At 38.1% G+C, this 22,356-nt stretch overlaps 1 protein-coding gene across 7 annotated transcripts in view; it reads left to right on the forward strand.

The window, feature by feature from the left end:
- The window catches only part of GULP1 (GULP PTB domain containing engulfment adaptor 1), a 144,754-nt gene that overhangs the window by 78,626 nt on the left and 43,772 nt on the right, over positions 1 to 22,356 (forward strand). For all 7 annotated transcript variants that reach the window (XM_066553234.1, XM_066553237.1, XM_066553236.1 and 4 more), the window contains one exon: positions 2,095 to 2,156. In XM_066553234.1, the coding sequence (XP_066409331.1) occupies positions 2,095 to 2,156 (62 nt within the window). The remainder of the gene's footprint in view (positions 1 to 2,094; positions 2,157 to 22,356) is intronic.

The raw sequence follows: 22,356 nt of genomic DNA on the forward strand, positions 1-22,356 counted from the left end.
TAAAATTAGAAAGATTACCTGATACTGAATTAAGACCAGCACTTCACACTTGACTCCCAAACTACATAACATTTTTTCAGGTTTTTATTTGCCCTGATGGAGTGAAGGGAGTAAACATTTGCAAGGAATAGTTTTGATGGCACCTGTCTAGCCACTTGTCTGCTTGTAAAATTGCTTTAGAAGCTACAGCTTTGTCACTTGTTTGTGCTGGTGCTAGGCATAAAATGAGTGGAGAACTATTGCAATTTCCTTAAGAGGTTCAGTACTCAATTTTTATTAGGTTTTCCCTTTTAAATGTATAAATGTGACTGTATCCCTACTGAAGCTAGTAAACAGTAGTGTGAAGGAGCTAGGTAAATTAACCCTTGGTATTAGCAATGTGGCTGCACCTGGAGGAGTTGAAGTTGGCCCTGTGCAGGTGCTCTCAGAGCAGGCAGTGAGCAGTCCTGTCCTGAGTGCCAGCTCCCCAAGCCCAGTGACCAGCTGCTGGGCTGGGCTTCAGCTTCTCTCCTGGCCTGACAGGCTTAATTCTACCTGGCCTAACTCACCAATTCCCTTGGATGGTTATTTTGCACTTTCAGATAACATCAGCCTTTGATATTATGCTAAAGACGAGATCAGGTTTCGGGTGTTAAAATATTCTGGGAAATGGTTTCTTGGTTCTGGCAGTCCAATCACAAGCCCCAGTTAAAAGGAAGAGCCACTTTAATCATCCTCCTGGGTGCTGCTGAATGGGCAAATCATTCTTTCTTAATTAACAAGTGATAATATCACTCTTCAGTAATGGAGCTGAACATTGCTGCCATTTAGAATGAAATTTGCTAAGGGAAAAAAGAATTTCTCAGCTTTGTAGTTCTGATCCTGTTACTGTGGTGACTGGTGAATAACTTGGTTAACCATTTTCTTGCTCCTGCATAATCTGAAATATTTAATTATTGGTTTAGTGTCAATCAATGTCACAGCATTCGCTCTTCAACAGTTTGAAGTGAACTGAATTTTATTGTCCTTAAGTGTAACTAACAAAAAAGTTGCTAATTACTGTAACTGCAACTCCCCATAAAGGCAAATGGAATTGGGACTATCCAAAGGTAGACTTTTGCTTTAAGCTGTTATTCTGTTACTTAATAAAGTTCCAAATTTGTGACTTTAATTCATGCTCATTTAAACCAGGATAGTCTCAAGTTAGAAAATACTATTAAATGTTCAATATGTGTCATATAAAACATTAATGGGAGTTACAGATTCTCCCAAATGTGTGGCAATGAAAACTAGTATTTTTGAATGATTTTGTTTTCTTAAATGCTCTCAAATGAGAAAACTTTGAAAATTTGTTTCTAAGATTTGTAATAAAAAGAAGTTTTTCCTTAATGTTTGGGAATCCATCTTAAATTGTGTAGAACATTCAAAAAGGCTATTAAAGTAAGAGGAGAAGATGTATTTGACAAATAATTACAGAATTAGGTCCATGCAGCAGGAAAAGTAAGAAAATAACACAGTAGTGTAATGGGAAAGTTAAAGGGTAAGTATGCAAATTTGTTTAGCATAGGTATGGAAAAATTACAGATGATCTGAACTTATAAATAAGATCTAAAACTTATGAATCTGATGTTCATCATTTTTCTTTTATAAGGATTAGGACTTTCTTCTGTCAGTTGCAACTTGGATAATTTTTTGTTTGTCCCTTTAATGTCTTGATTATTAATCAGAAAAAGCAGATAATTCATCAAAAAAGCATCATTAGATGCACAAGATGCAGTCAGTGCTTTAAACAGCAGGATGCAGAAAATGCTGATCTGAGACAGAACCAGCAAACAGCCTCAGACAAACTAATGCATCTGGGGGGAGGAGTTGCAGTTCTTGTGGAAAAACCCAAGCTGGTTAAAATAGGACATGTGCCCAACAGAAAGAAGCAGGTTCTTTCTTCTAAGTGTTTGAGAAGGTGTGAGATATTTCCCTCCAGCCCCTCTAACTACTTCAGACAGCTGGTTTTTGAGTAAGAGGATGATTGTTGAACTTTTCCACAGAGATACTGTTATACCTAAGTTAACAATTGAATAACCTATTCAATGCTTCTTTTATTTTGCTTTTCTGTAGACAAAACATGGATGCACACTCCTGAAGCCTTATCAAAGCATTATATTCCCTATAATGCAAAGGTAAGAAAAGATGAAGTTATTTTCTCCTCATACCTTTAGAATGCGGCACATTCTATCTTGTTTTGACTTGAAGATTGCAGAGACAGATTTGCCAGATGAAATAATGAAGCCAAGCTTAGGAAATGTCTGTTTTGCAGGTGAAAATGTTCTGTTTTTAATGGCCAGTTGATTCCTGTTCTGAGCTATGTTTTACTAGAAGGCAAATTAGTGTTTCTTCTCTGCTTGATGATGGTTTTGTAAATGGATGGAGGTTTTGAGTGCAAAGGAATTTAACATCAGGCTGCATGCTTACAACATTATTAAAATTAATGGCACAAACTTCTCTTGAACAATATCAAAGGCAACAGTAACAACCCTTTCTGCTGGATATATTGAAATGTCAAATACTCAGGAAATGTGGTAGAACAATAATGACATTTTTGCACAGTAAAGCCAGAAGCCTTGCTTTAATTTTCTTATCCCAATTACAGTGAGATAAGTTTATATAAGTAATGGTTCAATTTGTCTAATGATATCCCTTGACAGGAAATGCATCTTACCTAAATACCTTAGAATATAAAGGTTCCTAAACACTTAAATACCAGCTTAGAAGATAGTTTGTTAAAAGGAGGAGAGAATATGCAGCCATCAACATAACTCAGACTAAACTGAGGAATCTGCAATTATTTGCTCAAACTGAGAGTATAATTCAGTAAAATTCTATTGTGGGCTGTTCTGGATGATGTTCTCTTATGATTGGTATTTCTTAATATAAAAACCTTTCTTAAAACAGTTAATAAAAATCTCTGTGAAAATTCCTAGTATTAAAATTTGTATATTTATATATGTAAATATTTGGTTCACAGGCTAGGGCTCAGGTTTCTACACGAGTGTTCCCTGCTTTTGTATTTGCAATTTTCTTTTGTTTAGCATTGCCACAGAGTTTGTAATGGGAAGTAGAGTCTCTTTCTCACAGTTGCCAGGTTTTGGATGTGTTTTTATTCTGTGTGTTCCCCAAGTGAATTTTTGTCCAAAGGATGAATTACCATTTCACTGAATAGCCTTGCCAGACACCTTGACTTTTTATTACATTTCTTCAGAGGGAGGATTACTTGCTGTGGTGACTGTGCCATGTGTTTTAAGAGCAAGCTGAAGCCATGAGTTTTTTCAAAGCACTGAACAATGTCTGTTCATTTCTGGTCTTCGAGAGAAAAAAAAAGAAACCTCCCTCATCTTTCATGTTTCATTGTCTTGCCTAAGAGCAGATCTGGGGAGTAGGTGTCAGTGCAGCTGCGCAGAAGAAGAATTAGAATAAAGAGGATGATGCTAAGATGGTGGTAACTGTAGAAACAACAGTATCAGCAACTTCTGGAGCAGAAGAAAAGAGTGGAGAATTCCAATCTAAAGGAAGACTCTTGGTCCAAAATGTCTTTCCACTTATTTAGGCTGATATATGTGCCTAAATGTCCTCTCCACTTCTGCTCCTGTTTGTTGTTTATTCCAGGGCCTCTCCACCTTTGTGGAGGTCTCTAAGGTCTACCAGAACACTTGCAGGAAACTGAAATTTTAATACCACATGTGTTGGGGTTTGGGTTTGTTTTATTTATTTATGTTTTAAGAAAGTTAAAACCATTTTTTTTCATTTGGATTACAGTAGAAATTTCTTAGTACTTATTTTGAATCAGTCATTTGATTCAAAGCAAGCAAAAAATTGCTCTGCTCTGTAACTGGAGTGTAAAGGGTCTGGGATTCCCTACCCTGTTTATTTATTGACACCTGGAATAAATTCATACAGCTTTTATGAACTCAGCTGGCAAATGCAGGCATAACCATAATAAATCTAGATGATATTTCCACCTGAGTTCTCAAGTATTATTCTCATTAAATTTTGCAGTATTTTTCACTTGAAGAGGAAAGTATGGCTCTATCAATACCTTATTTGGGGTTTGCAAAATTTTGGGTTTTAAGTGAAACATCTCATTGATTCGATAACTTGTAACTATGTTGTGAAATAATGATTAAAAGCTTCAGAAAACCTTCATAATACAAGAATTTAACAATACTCATGGATTTTTTTCCCAAATTGTTCCAATTCTCTAACATTCAGTTCATGTATCTTCAATGTTTGTTGGGAAGACAAGACAACACTTGATCTGATTTATATTTATTTATATGTGAGTAAAGAATGACATGTTCAGAAAATCAAATTAGTTTGATGGAAAGTAATACCAGAGATGTTATTTGTCCATGAGCAAGTGAGCTGTATTCTACTCCACAGTTTTTTGGATGAAGATTAGTGTGGATGGAAAAGTGGTTTCTGTTCTTTATAAGACACAAAAATAGCTTCTCTGACACTAATCTGAGATGATCAGAACATGGGCAGACCTTACTGGGAAAGATGAGGTTTTGTTGACTCCTAAGACAGCTCGTTGATAAAACACAGTTCATAAGTTGATTCTGAACTTTCACGAGTTGACTGTTAGTTAAAAAAAAAAATCCTAGGAAAGTTAACTGGAAATCATAAGAACCCTGCAATATTGACAACTGGCCTTTTTTCTCTACCAATTGGAAAGGAGCTTTTTAACAGAGAATTAGTAATGTCATGTTATCTCCTAGAACATGCACCCTCAGGATGATTTATGGCCATAATCCTCTTTGCAAGAAAACATGAGCTGAGTTTTTTCTTCTGCAAGTAAAATCCAGGAAACATGAGTCTCCTAAGGAAGCCCTGAAATATAAAAATGTCTTGAATTTCTCTCTCTGTTTTCCAACACACCCACTCCTACTTTGCTGTTTTGAAATTAGCTGATTTTGGCATGGTTTTGCACAGTGTAAACCAATAGGGCTTTGGGGTTTTTTATTTGTGGGGGGTGGGAAGGGTGGGGCAGGGGTGTTTATTTTCCCTCTTCAGTTTTGTTTGCTTTTGTTCCGTTACTGTAATTTTTTTGTGTTTAGTGGTTTTTCTTGGGTCCTTTTTTTTTTCCTTATCTTACTGATATCTTGGTCTACCAGAAGGCACTGATGATAAGATTCTTCACACTTCAGCATGCTCTGGATATGTGACCTTTGTTTAGTGAAGCCAGAATTTTGACATCAGCTTGTGGCCCTATATGTTTTTAAATATGTCACTACAAATGAAAGCATATTGGTCAAACTTTTTTTTTCCCCTCAGAAAAATAATTTAGAATTTTTATAATACAGTACCAAATATAGACTCATTTTGATGTGGTGGCATGACAGTTTTAATGTCACCTGCATATAAAATTCTAAGGCAACCCCAAACTTCTCTGTGTTAACTTTTTCTGTAATGGTCCTTAATTAAGAAGGGATATTTGTGTTATTTTCTATGTTGTAAAGAAAAAGCTCTGTTTTGCCCTTAAGGCAATTCTTTTGATTTGAGGCCAGCTTCCTTTCTGCAAAACAAAAGTGATCAAAGTGTGACTTTCTAATGGAATAATACTGCAACCTTTAAAAAAGGGCTGGTGGTTGTCATCCCCTGAGTGCTACCTTTCTGCCAGTCAAAAGCTGCCCCAACCAACCATGTGTACTATGCCTCTCTGTAGTAATTGTGTCTGTAATCCTCTTCAGTCACTTGCTTATTTTTTGGCCTATATCAACCTTCCAAACGCACAGCTTTCCGTTTTGCAGAGAGAGGTTGTGCTTTGCCAGCCTGGTGTTTATGTTGGCAGCTGGCAAGGCAGGGGTCAGTGGCTCTGACCTTGCACGAGGCAGAAAGGCTGCCCTTTTCCATGGCAAGTGATGGCACATTAAACCCTTGGGAGGATGTTTCACCAAGAGATGTCACAGCTCCCCAGTGCTCACTGGCCTAATGCTTGCTTCACACTCACTTTCAGAGTTTTTAGATTGTCAGCTGCGGATTTGATTCTTGATGTAGTAGATTCAATTTGAAAGCTTAGAGTTAAATGAACAATGGAAAAAGGAATTTAGTAATGGTCACACTTTTATGATCTGGAAGGTCTTTTCCAGCCCAAATGATTGTGTGAGTCTGTAATAAAAGACCTCCCTTGGCAGTACCTAAAGCTCTTAGTCTTCACTGTAGGACAATAAACAGTTTATTTAGATTCTCAACTATATGCCATTTCTTCCTCTGTGTATTTTTAATCATCATTCAGTGGCAAATAATACTCTTGTGGAGCGGGCATTTTGGTCAAATGATGTCAATATGGTTGCAGGGCTTTAGGTGCAGTTCTGTCTTTTGAATATCTGCATTTTGTTCTCACTAGTGTACAGTATTATCAAAGCCACATTTTTGTGGCATAAACTGCACTTCTTACTACTTTTTTTTTGCTATTGCTATAGAAATTCTCTTCTTCTATCCAGTCAGCATTTCAGCAGAATGATCATGACTGTATCATTAAAAGTAATGAAAAAATGTCAAGTGGCAAATTGTATGCAGCTGTCCCAAGTTAGCAGAGTTACAAGGCACACTATTACAATATATATTCAAGATATGTGGTGAAGTTAGATACAGCAAGATATTTCAAAAAGAGCACAAAAATGTTGAAAATTAGAAACTACTGCAGTAGAAGAGAAATTATGAGAAATAATGAGTTTTCCTACTTTAAATTTATTAGAATTAATGACTTAATACCAATTAACTTTTATTAGAGTTCCAAAATGTCTTGCGTGTAATCATAATTAATTTAGTGTTTAAGCACAAGAAAAATTAGTTTTGTGAAAATACCCAAATGAGATAGGAAAGCAAAAAATTGTAATTTTACAAGGCAATGCAAATTTGAACTTCTTAGTTATTTCTGATACCTTACAGTCATTAAATTAGGGCTCATTATACTAAAGATGAATAAACATGCAACTGAAACATAAAATATGTAAAGTCTTCAACAGGTACTCTCAACAGACTTGGTTTGATTGCTCTTACTCTCCAGAAGAAGGTCTCCTTCAAGAAAAGAATCAAATTTATGAGCAATTCCAGTGTTTCTTCTTTAAAGTCCATTTGTGTATAGTAATGCAAGGCAGTCCAGTGTAATGGATGATGTTCCATTTCTTTCTTTTTTCTGGAAAAGGAAAAAAATAGGGCCTATGTGTTTGGGTGAAATATTTGTGGGGTAGGTTCCAGTTGGAAACAAAAAAAAATTATCAGTTAATTTAACTGGCAAAGCAAGATAAAAAAGAGTGATCATGTTTATCAATACTTAATAAACTCCAACTGAAGGACAAACCAGTAGCTCTTGATCTGTTCTCCGTGGCTGTCACCTTCTTTAAGGTTCTGCTTGTCATCCTTTGGGCTTTTCATAAGCTCCACTTCCCTTAAAAATTCTGAGTCCTGCATGACGTAACTTCAGTTACAACTACGAAACATTTGCAGCACAAGTTATGGGGGCTGGACTTTCTTGGCAGGAATCACTCATCTTTCATACCAATTAATGGCATTCAGCCTAGGATCTGAGATGCCATTGGAGTCCTCTCTCAGTAATTTAGTAAGATGTCATAAAATGTCATAAAACAGGATGGAGACAGAGCCCCTTGTCTACATTCAAGCTGATGTGTGATCCACCACAGCCCTAAAGTATTTCCTATCCTGAGCAAGTTTTAGGTTTCCTTTGTATGCAAGCAGTTTGCTTCTCTCACATAAATTGCCATCACATCCATTTATTTAGCACCCTGGCTGCTTAATTACACTTTTTCATCATCTCTGATTTAAATAGTCTAATTTGCACCTCTCCCATCAGAGAAAAAATATTTTTAAACAGTTTAAGAGCTTGAGATACTTTTTTTTTTTTTGCAGAATCAGTTCTAACTGATCTAAAATCAGTTATTTCAGACATTGATATGATTTCTAAGAACTATAATTTGGATTGAAAATACAAACCTACAAAAGATTTAGCTCATTGTTGGATTTTGAAACACTCTCAATTTTAGGAAGGGGGAATGTCCTATATATCCTTGGATGTTGGAGCTGTCCCTTGGCTGTCCTGCATTTGGATTAGGATTTGCTTTGGGAATTCAAGTGGAAGAATCTAGTGTAATAAAGGTTGGAAGGACCTCTGGAGATGATCCAGATGATTCCCATTATTATTTTATTTATTATTTATGAGAAATTATTTCAAAGCCAGAGTACAAAACAGAGCCTTATGCAATTGAGCTTTAAATGCCATTAAGGGCAGAGATTCAGAGCCTCTTGGCAGCCAGTTCCAGGACATAATTCCCTACCATTCTGACTTCTTTTGCCTTATTTCTAGTTGTTATTTTATGCAGCTTGTGACTCTCAGCCATGCATTCACATCGATGTGTGTACACCAGGCTCATCCCCTTCAGGCTCAACAAGTGCAGCTCCACTTTTCCTGACCATCACCCTCTCTGTCACATTCCTCACTGTTGTCAACCCCAGCTGAGGTTTTGCTTTTCTAAATTCATCCCTGCATGCCTGGAAAAGCTATCTTTATTACTCCTATGTTGCCTGTGCCACGTCCCCCTTCCACGCCCTCCCCTCGGTATCTCTGCCAGCTGTAGCTGGATGCTCAGGCAGCTGTTCAGGGATGCAGGAAGGCTTTTGGGGATTATGCAGGCTAACTGATCGCTGCCTGGCCCGTGGCTTTAAGAGGAAAGGTGATGTTTGTATCTTAACAAGAGGCTTCAACTACCATAGCAGTTGGTCTAGCAACCTTTCACATGGAAGTCAGGCTTAGGTTAAGCTTCCAAGTGTGAATGCAACTTAAGGGAAATAATGAAACTGCAGTCCTTATTTACCCTGCAGGGCCTGAAGAGTTTCCCTGTTGAGGTACCCCTAGAGGGAATTGCTGGATGTTGCTGCTCATGCAGAGCAGGTCTCTTGGTGGCAGAGGGCTGTGCTCAGCATTGGGAGCTAGGATTGCAAAGTTTCTGGAGCATAAGTATTGCCAGGCTTCTCACTCTGCTTAGATATGGGGAAGAATTTGATCTAGGTTTAATTTTAAGCCTTGTGTTTTATTTTACTTGAAGAATGGGTTATTGTTGTTCTATTTTGTCTTAGAATCAGTTGCAGAAGGGTTGGAACGTGAAACCCCTGGAATTTATGTAACTTCTGGATTGTGTGGCACATAGTTTATACATGTATGGTAAACTTCTTTCTGGCTCAAAGCTTTTTGTAACCTTTTACTGCAAGTTTTAGTTTCCTATGTATATTTTTTTGGTTGAGTTGGAAATCCACATCAGGGCATTCTGTGGTGTTGATTTCTCTGGCATGGAAGACTTATGTGGATGGTGGGATTAACAGAGCATATTGGTGAACAACAGAGCACCTGAGACCTGACCTATAATAGGTACACTCTTTAAGTTATTTTTGTTGTATAATTTATTATTCTTTATGTTATTTTTGTTGTATAATTTATTATTCTTTATAATTATTAGATTATTCTTCTAAATTGTGATTCTTGGTGTAGAAGCACTGTTTGTTGGAATGAACAACCATGTGTTTAAGTGTTAATCCAAAAAGTTCTGAAAGTAGAATATATTTGTTTTTATAGAAAAGGCACTTGGAGGTTTTTCTGTAGTAGTAATAGCAGCTCTCAACAGCAATTCTTCATAATATTGCATTTAGAGCGTAAGTCCTATGAGGAGCTGCTGAGGGAGCACCAGATGCTCCCCAGATTTTTTCCCCATGGACACAATGAGGTTGAAGGAAAACCTTACTGCTTGCTATATGTACCTGAAAAGAAGTTGTAGACAAGTGGGGATTGGTGTCTTCTCTAAGGTAACAAGTCACAGGACAAGGGGAATTGGCCTCCAGTTGTGCCAGGAGAGGTTTAGGTTGGATATTAGGGAAACTTTCTTCTCTGAAAGGGTGGTCAGGCATGGAGCAGGCTGTCCAGGGAAGTGGTGGAATCACCAGCCCTGAAATTGTTCAAAAACCATGTGGATGTAGCACTTAGGACACAGTTAGCAGTGAACGTGGTAGTGCTGGGTTGCATGCAATGATCATAGAGGCCCTTTACAAACTAACAGATTCTATGGTTTAGTACTGAATGCAGCATCTGAAGCATATTTCTAAAGATACCATGTTAACTATGAGTTTAAAAGTATGTTTTCAACAGTTGCATCTCTGGCCTTCCCTGGTATTGTCTCAAAAGAGGTGAGCAATGAGATTGTTGAGACAAAAGTCACAAAATCATTAGAAGCTTCATAGCAGCTTTTACAATGTCATTTTCCTATTCTTCAGAGAAAGACTAAGTCAGTATTTGAGTATTAATCTTCTAAAGTCTGTGTTATTCAGAGTCATGAGTTCCTCAGCCCTGGATAAGAGCAGGCACTCACTGATGAAGGAGCAGTGAGTGATCTGCCTGTTCAAAACAAATGAATAAAGCTCAGAGGCTTGTCCAGTCAGAATTAAGAGAGCTAGAAAGAGTGTGCAAAGACCTTAGGGTCAACAAAGATTTACTTAACCCTCCACATCTCTCTCTGTTCCATCTCTGTTGCTCATATTTATTCCCTTGCCTCTCCCTAAGTCTGCTTGGAACCGCCAATTAGGCTCATTAGCATCTCCTCTGGGGTTCCCTCTGCAGCTCTGTTTCCATGAGAGCTGGCAGCTGTGGGAATGTGAGCTTTCTGGAAGAAGCCCTTTCAGCCTCTGCACTGTCAAGTATCAAGTCAGTTGCATGTCTGACACTGGAATCAGTAGGGTTCAAACATCTGGATTATTGTCCTTGTGGGCTGGGTGACCCACAGCTGTTTCTAGATTGGTTTGCTTTAAATTAAATCAGGCCTGCAGGTGAATTACTCTTTCTTATTTCTAATATTTAATTCAGCCTTTCTATAAACTAGAAACAGAGTTGTTTTATAGAAAATAAGAGAATGGCACAATATTTTTAACAGAAAGTTCTACAAGGAGATACAATTTTGAAAACAGAGCCAAGACTACAGGAGTCTGTCCAACAGCCAGGCTGTTCACTGTTCAGGAAAAGTTTCACATATGCTGATCTCCATGAGGATTCTTCCTCTATAAACCGTCAGACAAACCACCAGCTGCAGTCCCTGACTTTATTAACTTTAATAAAATAGTAATGTACACTAGTCAACTGCAGATCCTGGACTGCAATAAATATTTCCCTCAGAAATGCCTCCTTCTGATTACTCTGGTTCAGAAAGGGTAAAACCAATCTTGGCCTGTTTTGAAAAGCATTTTGAACTTTGAATATGAGAATGTTAGGTGTAACTTAATAGAAGAACTAATATTTTTTCTGGTTTGGAACATAGCAGAGGATAAATATTTGCATTAAGTTATTTGTAAAGCTTTGTTGAAGTGTTTTGTATTTTCACTAGGAATTATTATGTGCCACTAAAAGGGGAATGATGGGTTACATTGGTCTAAACCTTCCTTTTTTTTTCCTTCAGTATTTTCATAACTAATATTCTCTTCATTCTGAATCTTTAAGGAAAATTGAAATGGGGCAGGTATGTCCTGTTGTTTTACAAGTTGTTTTTCAGCATGCTGCTGTAGCATTACTGAAAATAGGGAAAATGTAGAAACAAGGATGTCCATTAAATCTTTGAAACGTGTAGAACCAAGGGCTGCATTTGAAGGAAAAGATAACTTGAAGCATGAACTAGAAAGGTCCTTAAACCCTCTCTTGTACTATTGCTGTAGCTCCCAATGCTTCTGAGTAGAAGGAAACTACAAGGACAGATAAGTAACTCAACAAATCATGTTAATTAGAGCTAAAAGATTAGGTGGGAGGCAAATCTTGTTTACTCATGAATACAGGTTTATTATGGAAAAATCGATTCAAAACAGGAATTTATAGGTCTTCTTAAGTCAGAGTTTGGAGGCCATATCCTCACTTTATGACCTATTGAGGACCTGAAACTCTTAAAGGCAAACGCATTCTCAAAATGAAAAAGCATTCCCCAAAATTCCATGTGCGTACCTAATGTTCAGAATAATCTTAAATCTTTAGGTGTGGGTTTAGGGGTTAAATTTTGGGCTCTGAAGAGAGACAGGTGGGAAGGTGGGACATCTTCACATGTTTTTTTTATCTTTGAAATCTGCTGAAGCAGTCTGAGTGTGTGCTGTGTGACAGAACACTTTGTTAATTTTGTGCTGGTTATAGCTTTTATTTGTGTTAGTGTTGGCTGTTTGATGTGTATGAGGAAGAATAGGGTCGATGTTTTATATTGATTTTCATCAGTAACACTCAGAGGTACTAACTGAAACTACACTAAAAATGTGCTGTGCATTTCCAAGGGGTTACTGCAATTTATCACAGTTCATTAGATCATAAATTCTTTGAAGCTAAGGGCTATCTTTTTGATGTTTGTGCAGCCTCTAGAATAATGAGAGGGAAGCTGTAGGTGCTACCCTGATGCAAGTAGTCGTAGATCAAAGCTCAGAATAAGTAGGCAACAGAAGACCTTGGACTTCTCTCATGAGCTTTCTTCTCAGCTGGGATAATTAAATGATAATGCAGATAAGAAATTGGCGACTTATTATCCTCAGCTTAAAGATAAGCAACAGAGGTAATACTGGAGATTTTCCACATATCTGCCCCAAATCTCTGTTCTCAAATCCGACCCCAAATTTTGAACTCTGCTTTCATGCCTTGAGCTCAAGATTAAATGTCTTCGCAATACCTGCTCTCCTAGTGAAAAGGATTAGGTTGCTATTTAGGGAAGACTCCAAGTCCTTATGTGAAGGATTTTTAAATACAGAATCAGACTTTCTGATTCTGTGTTCACCTAGTGATATGAGTATCATTTTAATGATCTAGTCTAGATTAATTTTACCACTTCAGCACCAGATTGAGGTCTTTTATTGGAAAACATAACATATTTATGAGGTAAGAAGTGAAAGCCAATATTTTGTTGGATTAATTGCCATTGTAAAATAATTTACAGATTACTTTCAATCTCAGTTATGTTCTCCTAAAAAGTTCATCCAAGATGTTCATCTCATCTGCTGGTGGATCTAAGGTCATGATAATGGTGGTTTCATTTCATATCTGATGTTGCCAAGTTGAGATATTTTTGCATTTTGCTAAAATAATCAGTCTAATAAGAAAATTCAGCTTTATATTTTGTACTGTTCGGGGGGAAGAATATCTCCTGTGTTTCAGTAGTTCTCTGCACATTTGTTAAATGATAACATAGAGACAGTTATTTCTCTTAATTTTTAAAATACTCTCATCCTATCCAGATTAAAAAAAAAACAACTCTGTTATGGATATTCTTCAAGTGCCTGAAGGCCAGGTGTTGAATTATGGTGATCACATCTGTTTTATAGCTGTCTTTTGTGAGAGATTTTGTGTAAAGAAGAGAGTTTCTTCTGAAAAACAGATTAATGAGAGACAATATAGAGAGGCTCATAAAACAGAAATCATCACAGAGAAGACACTTCCGATTCCCTGGAGGAGAAGTGGAAGATCCAGTACAGCTAAACCCATGTAAGAAGTCCTTTTCTTGTTGAGGCCCATTGCCTGAGTTGTCTTGTTTCCAGAATCTGTGCTGGAGTTGAAGAAGAGGGATTTGGAGTAGGGTTTATGTTCTGTGCAGCAGCACTTCCACAGACAATGAGGCAGAGGTATGTTAAGGGGACATTCCCAGCCTTGGAAAGGAAGATTTCCAACATGTTTGTGTTTTCCCATAAAAATTTTGAATGCAATTCCCAAGAATCCTTGACCAGCTTACCTTGTGCTAGTCATGAGCCCATAGTAGATGAGAACCCTGTTGAGCTGCTGTGGTTGCAGAGCCACTTCCTCTCCAACCCCTGCTCTTCATTGGCTTTTCCCATTTGCCTCCAGCTGTGCTGTCTTGTTGCTATTGCCCCTTTTCAGTCCAAATAATCAAAGCACTCAGAACCAGTGCAGGTTGTCCTGTCCTTTTTCTTTTATTCCAAAATACCTGCTTAAAGATATTTTGTCAGAATTTCAATCATGTTGCAGTTTGAAGGGCATCTGCTTTGTTCCCTGTGTATTTATCTGCTGCATGGACCACCTCTACCTGCAGAATTAGTTCCTTCTAATTAACTAATTTGATTTTGACTTGGCTATCCCAGTCAAATACTCTCTGAAAATTTCTGAGTGTTCTGTGAATATAGCATGTAAAAAAGACATCTATATGTGTCATTCGTATAAAATTACCAACATATTTAAAGTAAATGGAGCTTAGGAAGCAGTTTCTAGGAACCAAGAAAAAAAAAATTCTTTTTATTGAACACAGGCATATTCTTGTCCACTTTTATCAAAATGCTGATATTAATTTCTGTGAATATAGTATTTAATTTAGCAAATTCATGTAGATTAGCCACGTGATTGTGAATTACACTTTGCATACTGACTCAACATATTTTCCCACTGAAGTTACATTACTAATAAAACATTAGGCTTATTCTTTTTTCACAAATTAAGTGGTTCTCAGTATAGGAAATCTACAGTTTAGGGAAAAAAAATCAACCAACCTATGAAAAAGCAACCAAGTTTCACACTTCATGTTCCTGTCCTTTAATACTCCTCAGCACCTGTATCTGCCCCATGGTGTCTATTATCTTGCCCACAGAATGTATGTATAAATTATTTACTGCACTCAAAGTTATGATACTAGATTTTAAAGGTGATCTTCTCTGGTAATGATAACTTAAAAAAAAAAGAAATTGAGACTCTGTCCAAAATTTTGGGTTCCTTGAGAAGCCTACCAAAATTTATATTATATTTCCCAGCTGCTAAAGCATTAACTGCACACATTCACAGCTCTTTCTTCAGAATAGCTCTTTTCTGGTGTGCTGCTTGTCCTGTTTGACAGCACATCGATTCCCTGAATCAAGAATTAAATCAGGAGTCATTTATTCTAATTATGGTGCAGAAAGCCTTGCAGTATTAAAAGTCCTGATTCAGAAGCAATGCAGTGTCCTTAAAATAGGCCATTTCTTATTTCACATTAAACTGGAAAAGATCTTTAATAAACTGTGAGTCAGGGACAATAGTTATTTGTTCCTATTACTGAGGCTATTTGTGTTGGAATGAGGATTTTGTTCCTAACTGTGACTTCTGTTTTTTCTCCCACAGGGAATTCCTGTTTCTGTGTTTATAATGTCATTGCATGTTGCCATGGCAAAAGTTGTATTGCCATGATAGTATGAGTTCAGTATTATGTTAGTCAAGGACAAGGGAGGTAGAAATTAGATCAAAATAAACTTTAACCACAAAATGGGAAACGTCTGTGGAATTTCATCTCTGCTTTTGTAAGATATTGTTAGTGTTTTCTGGTGCAAAAGAATAACTCCCATAGTCTTTGATTTGTATTTATTAACATATATATGCCATATATATTTATATAAATCCATCACAATTTCTTCCTGAAATTGTAGAATTTATTTACATTGAGCAGAGGAAGGCTGTGTAAGAATTCTGTGTCCAGCTTCAGTTGCTACAAGCTGAATGCTCAGAATTGCACAATCCCACCTTGAACTGGCACATGGAAACTCCTGGCTGGTCTGGTATGTGTTGTTATGAAAGAAAGAATCTGAAGGCTGTGCTCAGAGCCCTTCCTAACAATGAACTCATCTGGGAAACATCTCTTGGAAGGAGCAGCTGCTCTCAGTGGTGCCATGGCCCGTTTGCTCCCCTGACTCAGAGGTGCACCCCAAAACTTCTGCATCAAATACCTCCTGGGTTTAGAAAGCTTCACCTTATTGGTAGAGCAGAGTGGTTCTGTCAGTTTTCTGGATTAAGACAGTTTTTGTTATCAAATAATTGACAGCGTATCTTGGTTCTTCATGAGGGCTTTTTTCTCTGTTCAGTTTCCACTCTGTTTTGGGGAGATAGACCTAGTATTTGTAACAGGAAAAAAAGTCAGCAGGACAGATGGAGCTTAACAGAGTCCAAGCTTCAGCTTGCTGTGTTTTGTAAAAAGATAGAGATGGTTTCAGGATGTAAATACAGAGCCAACCAGTAGGTGCTGCATTCAGAGGAGCAGTGGGGTTATGAAAACCAGGGTGTTAATTCAGCAGGACCAAATTGTGAAACCAGGGCAGCAGCTTTGGATGACTTATGCTAGGTGTTCAAATTGCTGTGATGCAACTTGGGATCTTCATGTTCATCATGTACCTTTTAATTGTAGCATTTTACTGGAGAGGTGTGTGTTTTTTGAGGGGCCAGTGGATGTAGGAATCTGTCCTTTCCATTTGGGAGTGCTGAAAAAGATGATCTTTAACCTCAGCTTGGGTAGGGTAGTGGTTTACACAGGTAGTAACAATTAAATGTTTTCTGCTACAGCAGTGCAGTGAAGTTCCTGCTGAATGGCCAGGGTTCTGGCTGGCATCTGCAGAGGTGAAGGGGGAAGTGAAGCAAAGTGGCCTCTGTGTTCTGAAATTTCTAACACTGCATTTCACATCTGTACAAAGAATTTAGGAGTTGTTGCACTTTTTCAGTTTTATGTTTAAGGTAAATTAAATCACTGCGTTGGCATCTGTTTCTTGGAAACAAAAAAAGCAGCAAATGGTATTGTTACATTAAGATATTTGGAAATATCTAGGACTTAGTGAAAAACTATGTTTTAGTACATTCAAGGGCCTACCAAGTCAAGGGCCTGTGACTTTACAATTTTCATGAAGAAGTTATGCTTGAGTTAAATCAAGTTGCAGTGGTGCAGAACTAAGTCTGTCTAATTATGAATGTGTAAAGCTGAAATATCTGTCCACTCTGTTATTGTTTACTTCTGAAGTTCAAAAATTTGATGTATAAAATAGTGAATATGCATTATTTTTAGGTGGCTTTCTTCAGTGAAGGTAATTTTTTTTTTTACTGGAAACAATCCAGTCAGGAATATAAATTTTCTAAATTGAAGTATTCAAGTAGTGTGATGTGTCTTCAGTGAGTATCAGAGGCTTTTCACGTTTGAACATCCTTTCTAAAGGAAGTGTCAGGTTTGATAATTGAGTCTGTTTGTCCTATCTTGATACAGAATGGTTCTTGTGCACACCTTCACTGAGCATTGGTTCAGCAATGAAAATTCTTGCAGAACCAAGGATGTGCTGCACTTTAGGACTGACCAGTCAGAGCTGCCAGTTCTTAATTCTTGGAAGGCTCAAACTAAATGGAATCTAAAATAATATGAGGGTAACAACAGAGGGTTGCAGGAGCTGGCAAGGATGTTATTGAGCATCTGTGGTTGGACATCCCAGTCATTTCCTACACGAGTCAAAAGCGATTCAGGCCATGTGTAGGGGTCAAGCTAGATCACATTTGTCAATACTATGCTTATTGGATGGGTTTTCTCCTGGTAGTTACCCTTAAACTTTGAGGCAGTATCCAGCTGTGCTACAGGAGGCTCTGCAGAGTTCATGAGTAGTGGCAGAGGAGCAGAAGATTTGATGCCATTGTTTGGTGTGTCAATAGTGTGTGGATTGGAGTAAAAGAGCTGTAATAATTTGAGGATGGTGCCTTTGGGTTACTCACAGACATCTCCTGCTGCAGCAAAAGGATCTGACAGTTTCTCCTCCCCCCCCCAAAAAAAAAAAATCCTTTCACATTTGTAAAAAGCCAAAACTGGAAACACAGAGTATGTCCAAATGAAGACATGTGTCATTCTTTAATTTACTCCTTCATTTTTTCCAGCCTCTGAGCACAGTATTCTTGCATGTGAAGGCTGAAGAACATTGCCACACACATGGGGAAAGAATGCCATCAAAAGAACCTGTGTGACCCAGTCACAGCCAGGGAATATATGATGAGAAATTATGTTCTCCAGTGATGGACTTGCTCTCACTGCCATTTTCTCCTGCCCTTGTTTATTACATGCCAAATGTTATCCTTGGTTTTATTTATCAGCCATGGGAAGTGCATCTGGGATTAAAAGGAAAACAGGCCTTCAGCATGATATACTACCAGTATTAGCATCACTGCCATTTGTGCACTGGCAAAGTGTTCCCTTTTTAAGCCCTTTTCCCTTACATCAAAATTTTAAAAGAATTTTCTAAAAGTGGCTTGAGTTTGCTGTCCTTTTTTTGCTCCAAGCTGGACTATCCCTAAGACATATCCCTATTACCTGCTTCTGCCTCCTCACTCAGGGCTGGAGTGAACAGTTAGCTCCAGCTGAGGAGTGTGTGGAGCAGAGCCAGGGAAATGTTTTCTGCTCTCAGTGCCTGAGGTGGGAGTCAGGCTGGGGCAGCTGTGCTGCTCTCAGCCTCTGCCTTTAGTCTGGGTAGCTTTGGGGGTCTGCTGGAGGTGTGTGCAATGGGAGAACAGGGTACACCACCCCTGTGCCTGTCTGATCTTCAGGTGCAGTCTGACAGCTCTTCAGGGCATGGTTCAGCTTGAGCTGGGCTTCTGAAGTGCTGGGGGGATTGACGGACTGAAGAAATGCTGGCTGGTTTCTCTTGTACAGCTGGTGTTTTCTATAGTGCCAGTCTTCACAACATACATGTGTTAACTTTACTCTCTGTATTCCAGCCTGCTCTTATCTCCCTTGTGTGGGTCCTAACTGTATTAGCACCATTTGGCTTTAGAATTAATACAGAGCACAGCTTTTTTATTTTATCCTTGTTGATAGCCCACTTGGTATGTGATCACACTAGAGAAGATTTAAGTTTTACTCATTTACCAAGTGTGTCCTAAGGTCTTCTGAAGTTCTGCTTACAAACAAGCTGGTTTTGGTAATACAAACATATATTCCTATGGTATTTTTCTTTTAGAGTGCCACTTTCCCTTCTGGCTGCAGCGGGACTTGAGGAGGAATGTGACCTTGTGTAATTATCCCATTCTTTGGCCTTTAGGGTTACACCAAGCTGGAATCAGCTGACTTGATTTCTTGCAGTCAGCAGCTCAATAATTCTCTTTTTCGCATATATGAACGTGAGTTAGGAGACAGGTGTAGGCAGGATTAGGGCTGCCATGTGCCCTCAGTTTCTCAGGTAGCTTTGACAGAATATTTCTAGGAATTCCTGTTTCCAGACATTTGGGCAGGAGCCACATCCAGGTGAGGTGCACTACTCCAGGGAAATGTCTGTTGTCTCTGTCAGCTGTTCAAAGATATGTTGAGCTTTAGTTATCAAATTATGTTCTTTATTAGTGGTTAATAGATCCAGAATGAAAGACTGAAATGATTGCTTGTACATTTGAAGGTGGAGAGCTCTTAATTAGTGCAGTTGTAGAGAATATGAGAAGGTACAAATTAAGCCAGTGGGACTTTTTGAACCTAATTATTTTATGATCCTTTCTGTAACACTCTCTTTTTTTCCCCCAAATAATTCAATAACTTATTAAATAAATTTTTCTTTCATCATATCTTAATTACTATAAATATTTTCTATTGATGGATTAAATACCTGGTAATATTTGATTTCCATTAGATAATTTCCTTTTTTATTAAATGTTTTTAATTGTGCATTCATCTTTCTTTTTTGCCAGTAGTACTTGAACACTCCCTCAAAAAATACCTCATAATTTCTTTCCTGTGTGAGGGCCACCAGTTATGCAGAGCATTAGGTGTCAGACAAGCAGGGGATATTCAGGGAATGTGCTGATGTGTGTCTGATGCCACTTTGCCTCATACTCCCATGTGGTGAGTTGGATTTCTGCTCTCATTTGAGTGGCAATCATGCCCAGGAGTTGTTTTTAAGATTGTTTTTAAGCACTAGGAAAGTGCTCTCCAAAGGGGGAAAATCCAAACATTTACATGCTCTGGCAAAAACGTGTCTTTGTAGAGAGCCAAGGAAGCTGCTGCAGGTGAGGAGTTGGACTGTGGGGTGGGGAAAGAGAAGGAACCCAAAATACAAAGTTTTGTTTGTTTTATGGTCCCTGTTGTCCTTCTGCTGTTTGAGTGATGGAGAATCACGATTGCAAGGCTGAGCAAAACGTCTGCCTGGGCTTGTGGAGTGGTTAACAGCTCAGACATTTGTTCAGAGCTGGTCCCACTTCTCTCTCATTCTTGTTTTATACTCTGTTGTTGTGGTGTTCTCACAATGTGGATACATTTGTCTTCCTTTCATCAGTAAATCAGCATCCCTGTAGAACTGAGGAGGTAGAAGGAGCTAATTTGTCAAAAGCTGCCAGCAGGTATCCAGTCATTTTGCATTGTTTTTTTTTCCCTTTCTTTATTGTATAATTTTGGTAAGTACTGTTTTCATATAATTGCATTTAAGTCTGCATAAAAGAGAACCATTAATGATCAGGAATTTCAGAGTAAAAAGGAAATGTGGCACTGTGAAAGACTGGGGTTTTTTTAAGATTGAAATGTGATGACAAAGGAAAACAATGTTGTTTTATTATTAAAATATCCTACACTGCTCTCTACTGGAAGAGTGGAAGTCTACATTAAATATTCAGAAGTGCACCTAAAGCTATTTCTTGATCAAGAGTCAAGTTTATTAATATTTTTAATGGTAAAACTAACTTTTCCTAAGCATGTATAGAGTTTTCCCCCCTAAGCTTTGAAGAAAAGCACCTGGGTGTTCTTTGCATGTAAAGCCAATAAAATGTTGAGGGTCAAAATCTAAACTGCCAGGGGAAGAACTACTGGAGAGTTTCCTGCTGATGTCAAGGAAAGAAAGTGCACTGCTAACCTTAACAATTCACCTGCCCTTACTAAGACCTGCTGGGCACATCAGAACAGCAGCAGGCTTGTCAGAAATGTCAGGGATTCTGGATGCCTGAAGTTGTCTTACATTTGAAATGACTTTTAATTGAGCCAGCAAAGTAAAAGATTATTTGCACTTTATTTTAATAGTTTCTCCAGTCAAAGTATAATTCTAAAAGCAGTTTTAATAATTTTACAATGGAATTGGACCAGAAAATGTCTTGTTCATGTTAATGCATAGGGAACTGTCACCTACATTCTGACAAATATGCCTCACAAAGGGTCTGGCTGATAGCTTGTTGTGTAAGACAGCCCTCCTGGTCATTACATTTCTCTCAGTTGCTGTCAGTGATAAAACCTCTGTTGATTTAATCTGTTGAAATAGTGTCTGTTAATTCTTTGCAGCTGCATTATCTTGCAAATCTTTGCATGTGGAGTGAATACATCTGGTTGTCTGCTAGTATTAGATTAGAAACAGTTTGATCTGAGGAGTTTGTCTTGTATGTGGCTGGCCAACAGCTCACTTTCTTCATGGCAAACATCACTGTACATTAAAGGAACACTTAAATGCTCCTGACTGATAGGATCTGTTGGCCTCATAAGAGTTATTTCTGATTGCAGACAGCTGCAAGTGAAATGAGTAATATATTAGGAAAATAACTGCTCGTCAGTTTTAAAAGGAATGGAATATGTTTGGAAGAATGGCAGACTGCTGTGAAGAATGTGTGGTAAAGAAAATTGCTTTAGCTTGCTTTATGTTATACAAAATACTAAATGTCATCTTCTTCCAACTTTTTAAATATGCAACAAAAATTCAGTATGATCATGATCAACTTAACAGTAAACAACACATAAATATTTGAGTCTTGGGGCATGTCTGAATTATGTATTGTGTCTGTTTGAGTAGGCATATTATGCATGGAGTACACCAACCTCAAGAATAATCTTTTTGCTAGCTGCAGATAGTAAATGGATGTAGCAGTCCTATGTAAACATTTTTCAGCTGTATTATGTATTTGAACACATTGCTTATGTAAAGAACACTTAAGTACTTTGTGCTTATTAGTTTGCATTTAGGATTAATAGCTAATGATCTAAAGGGAAACTGTTATTTTCTGTTTCCTTCTTCTGCAGTGAAGTGTAGGAGCTGTGTTAGCTTGACTCTCAGGAACCACTTAGGTTTCATGTGCTGGTTGTTCTGCATGAGTCAAATTGCAGAAGGGAACCTCAAATGCTGAAAATAAACACTGACTTGCCAAGTTCCCATCTAAAGCTCTGGATCAGTACTGCTCCCTAAAGGGGCCTGGGCATGGAAAGGGAGGTTTCACATTTACCCCTTTGGCTCCGAAATTTTTCTTGCAGAAACTCTTCCATGCTGAATAATTGTATTATTTGTGCCACAGCTGGATGAACTTCCTGATAGAACAAATATTTGTTTTCTGTGCTTTTGTGAGATTTGGTGAGAAAAATCTGCTGAAAGGACCATGATGAAATGGCCACCTTCCCATTTCATGGGAGTGGTGAGTTAGTTGTTGGTGGCTTCCCCCAGAGACCTGGTGGCAGCGTGTCTGCTGTGCCAGGGGTTGTACAAACTGCACAGTGACCTTGGCAGCTGAAGCCCCAGCTTTGCAAATACATCTGTTTGCTTAGCTTCACCATCATCAGTAATACCACAGTAATTGGTACCTCATATTAAACAGAA

This window comes from Molothrus aeneus, chromosome 7, assembly GCF_037042795.1.
Source record: "Molothrus aeneus isolate 106 chromosome 7, BPBGC_Maene_1.0, whole genome shotgun sequence".
NCBI classification, from domain to species: Eukaryota; Metazoa; Chordata; class Aves; order Passeriformes; family Icteridae; genus Molothrus; species Molothrus aeneus.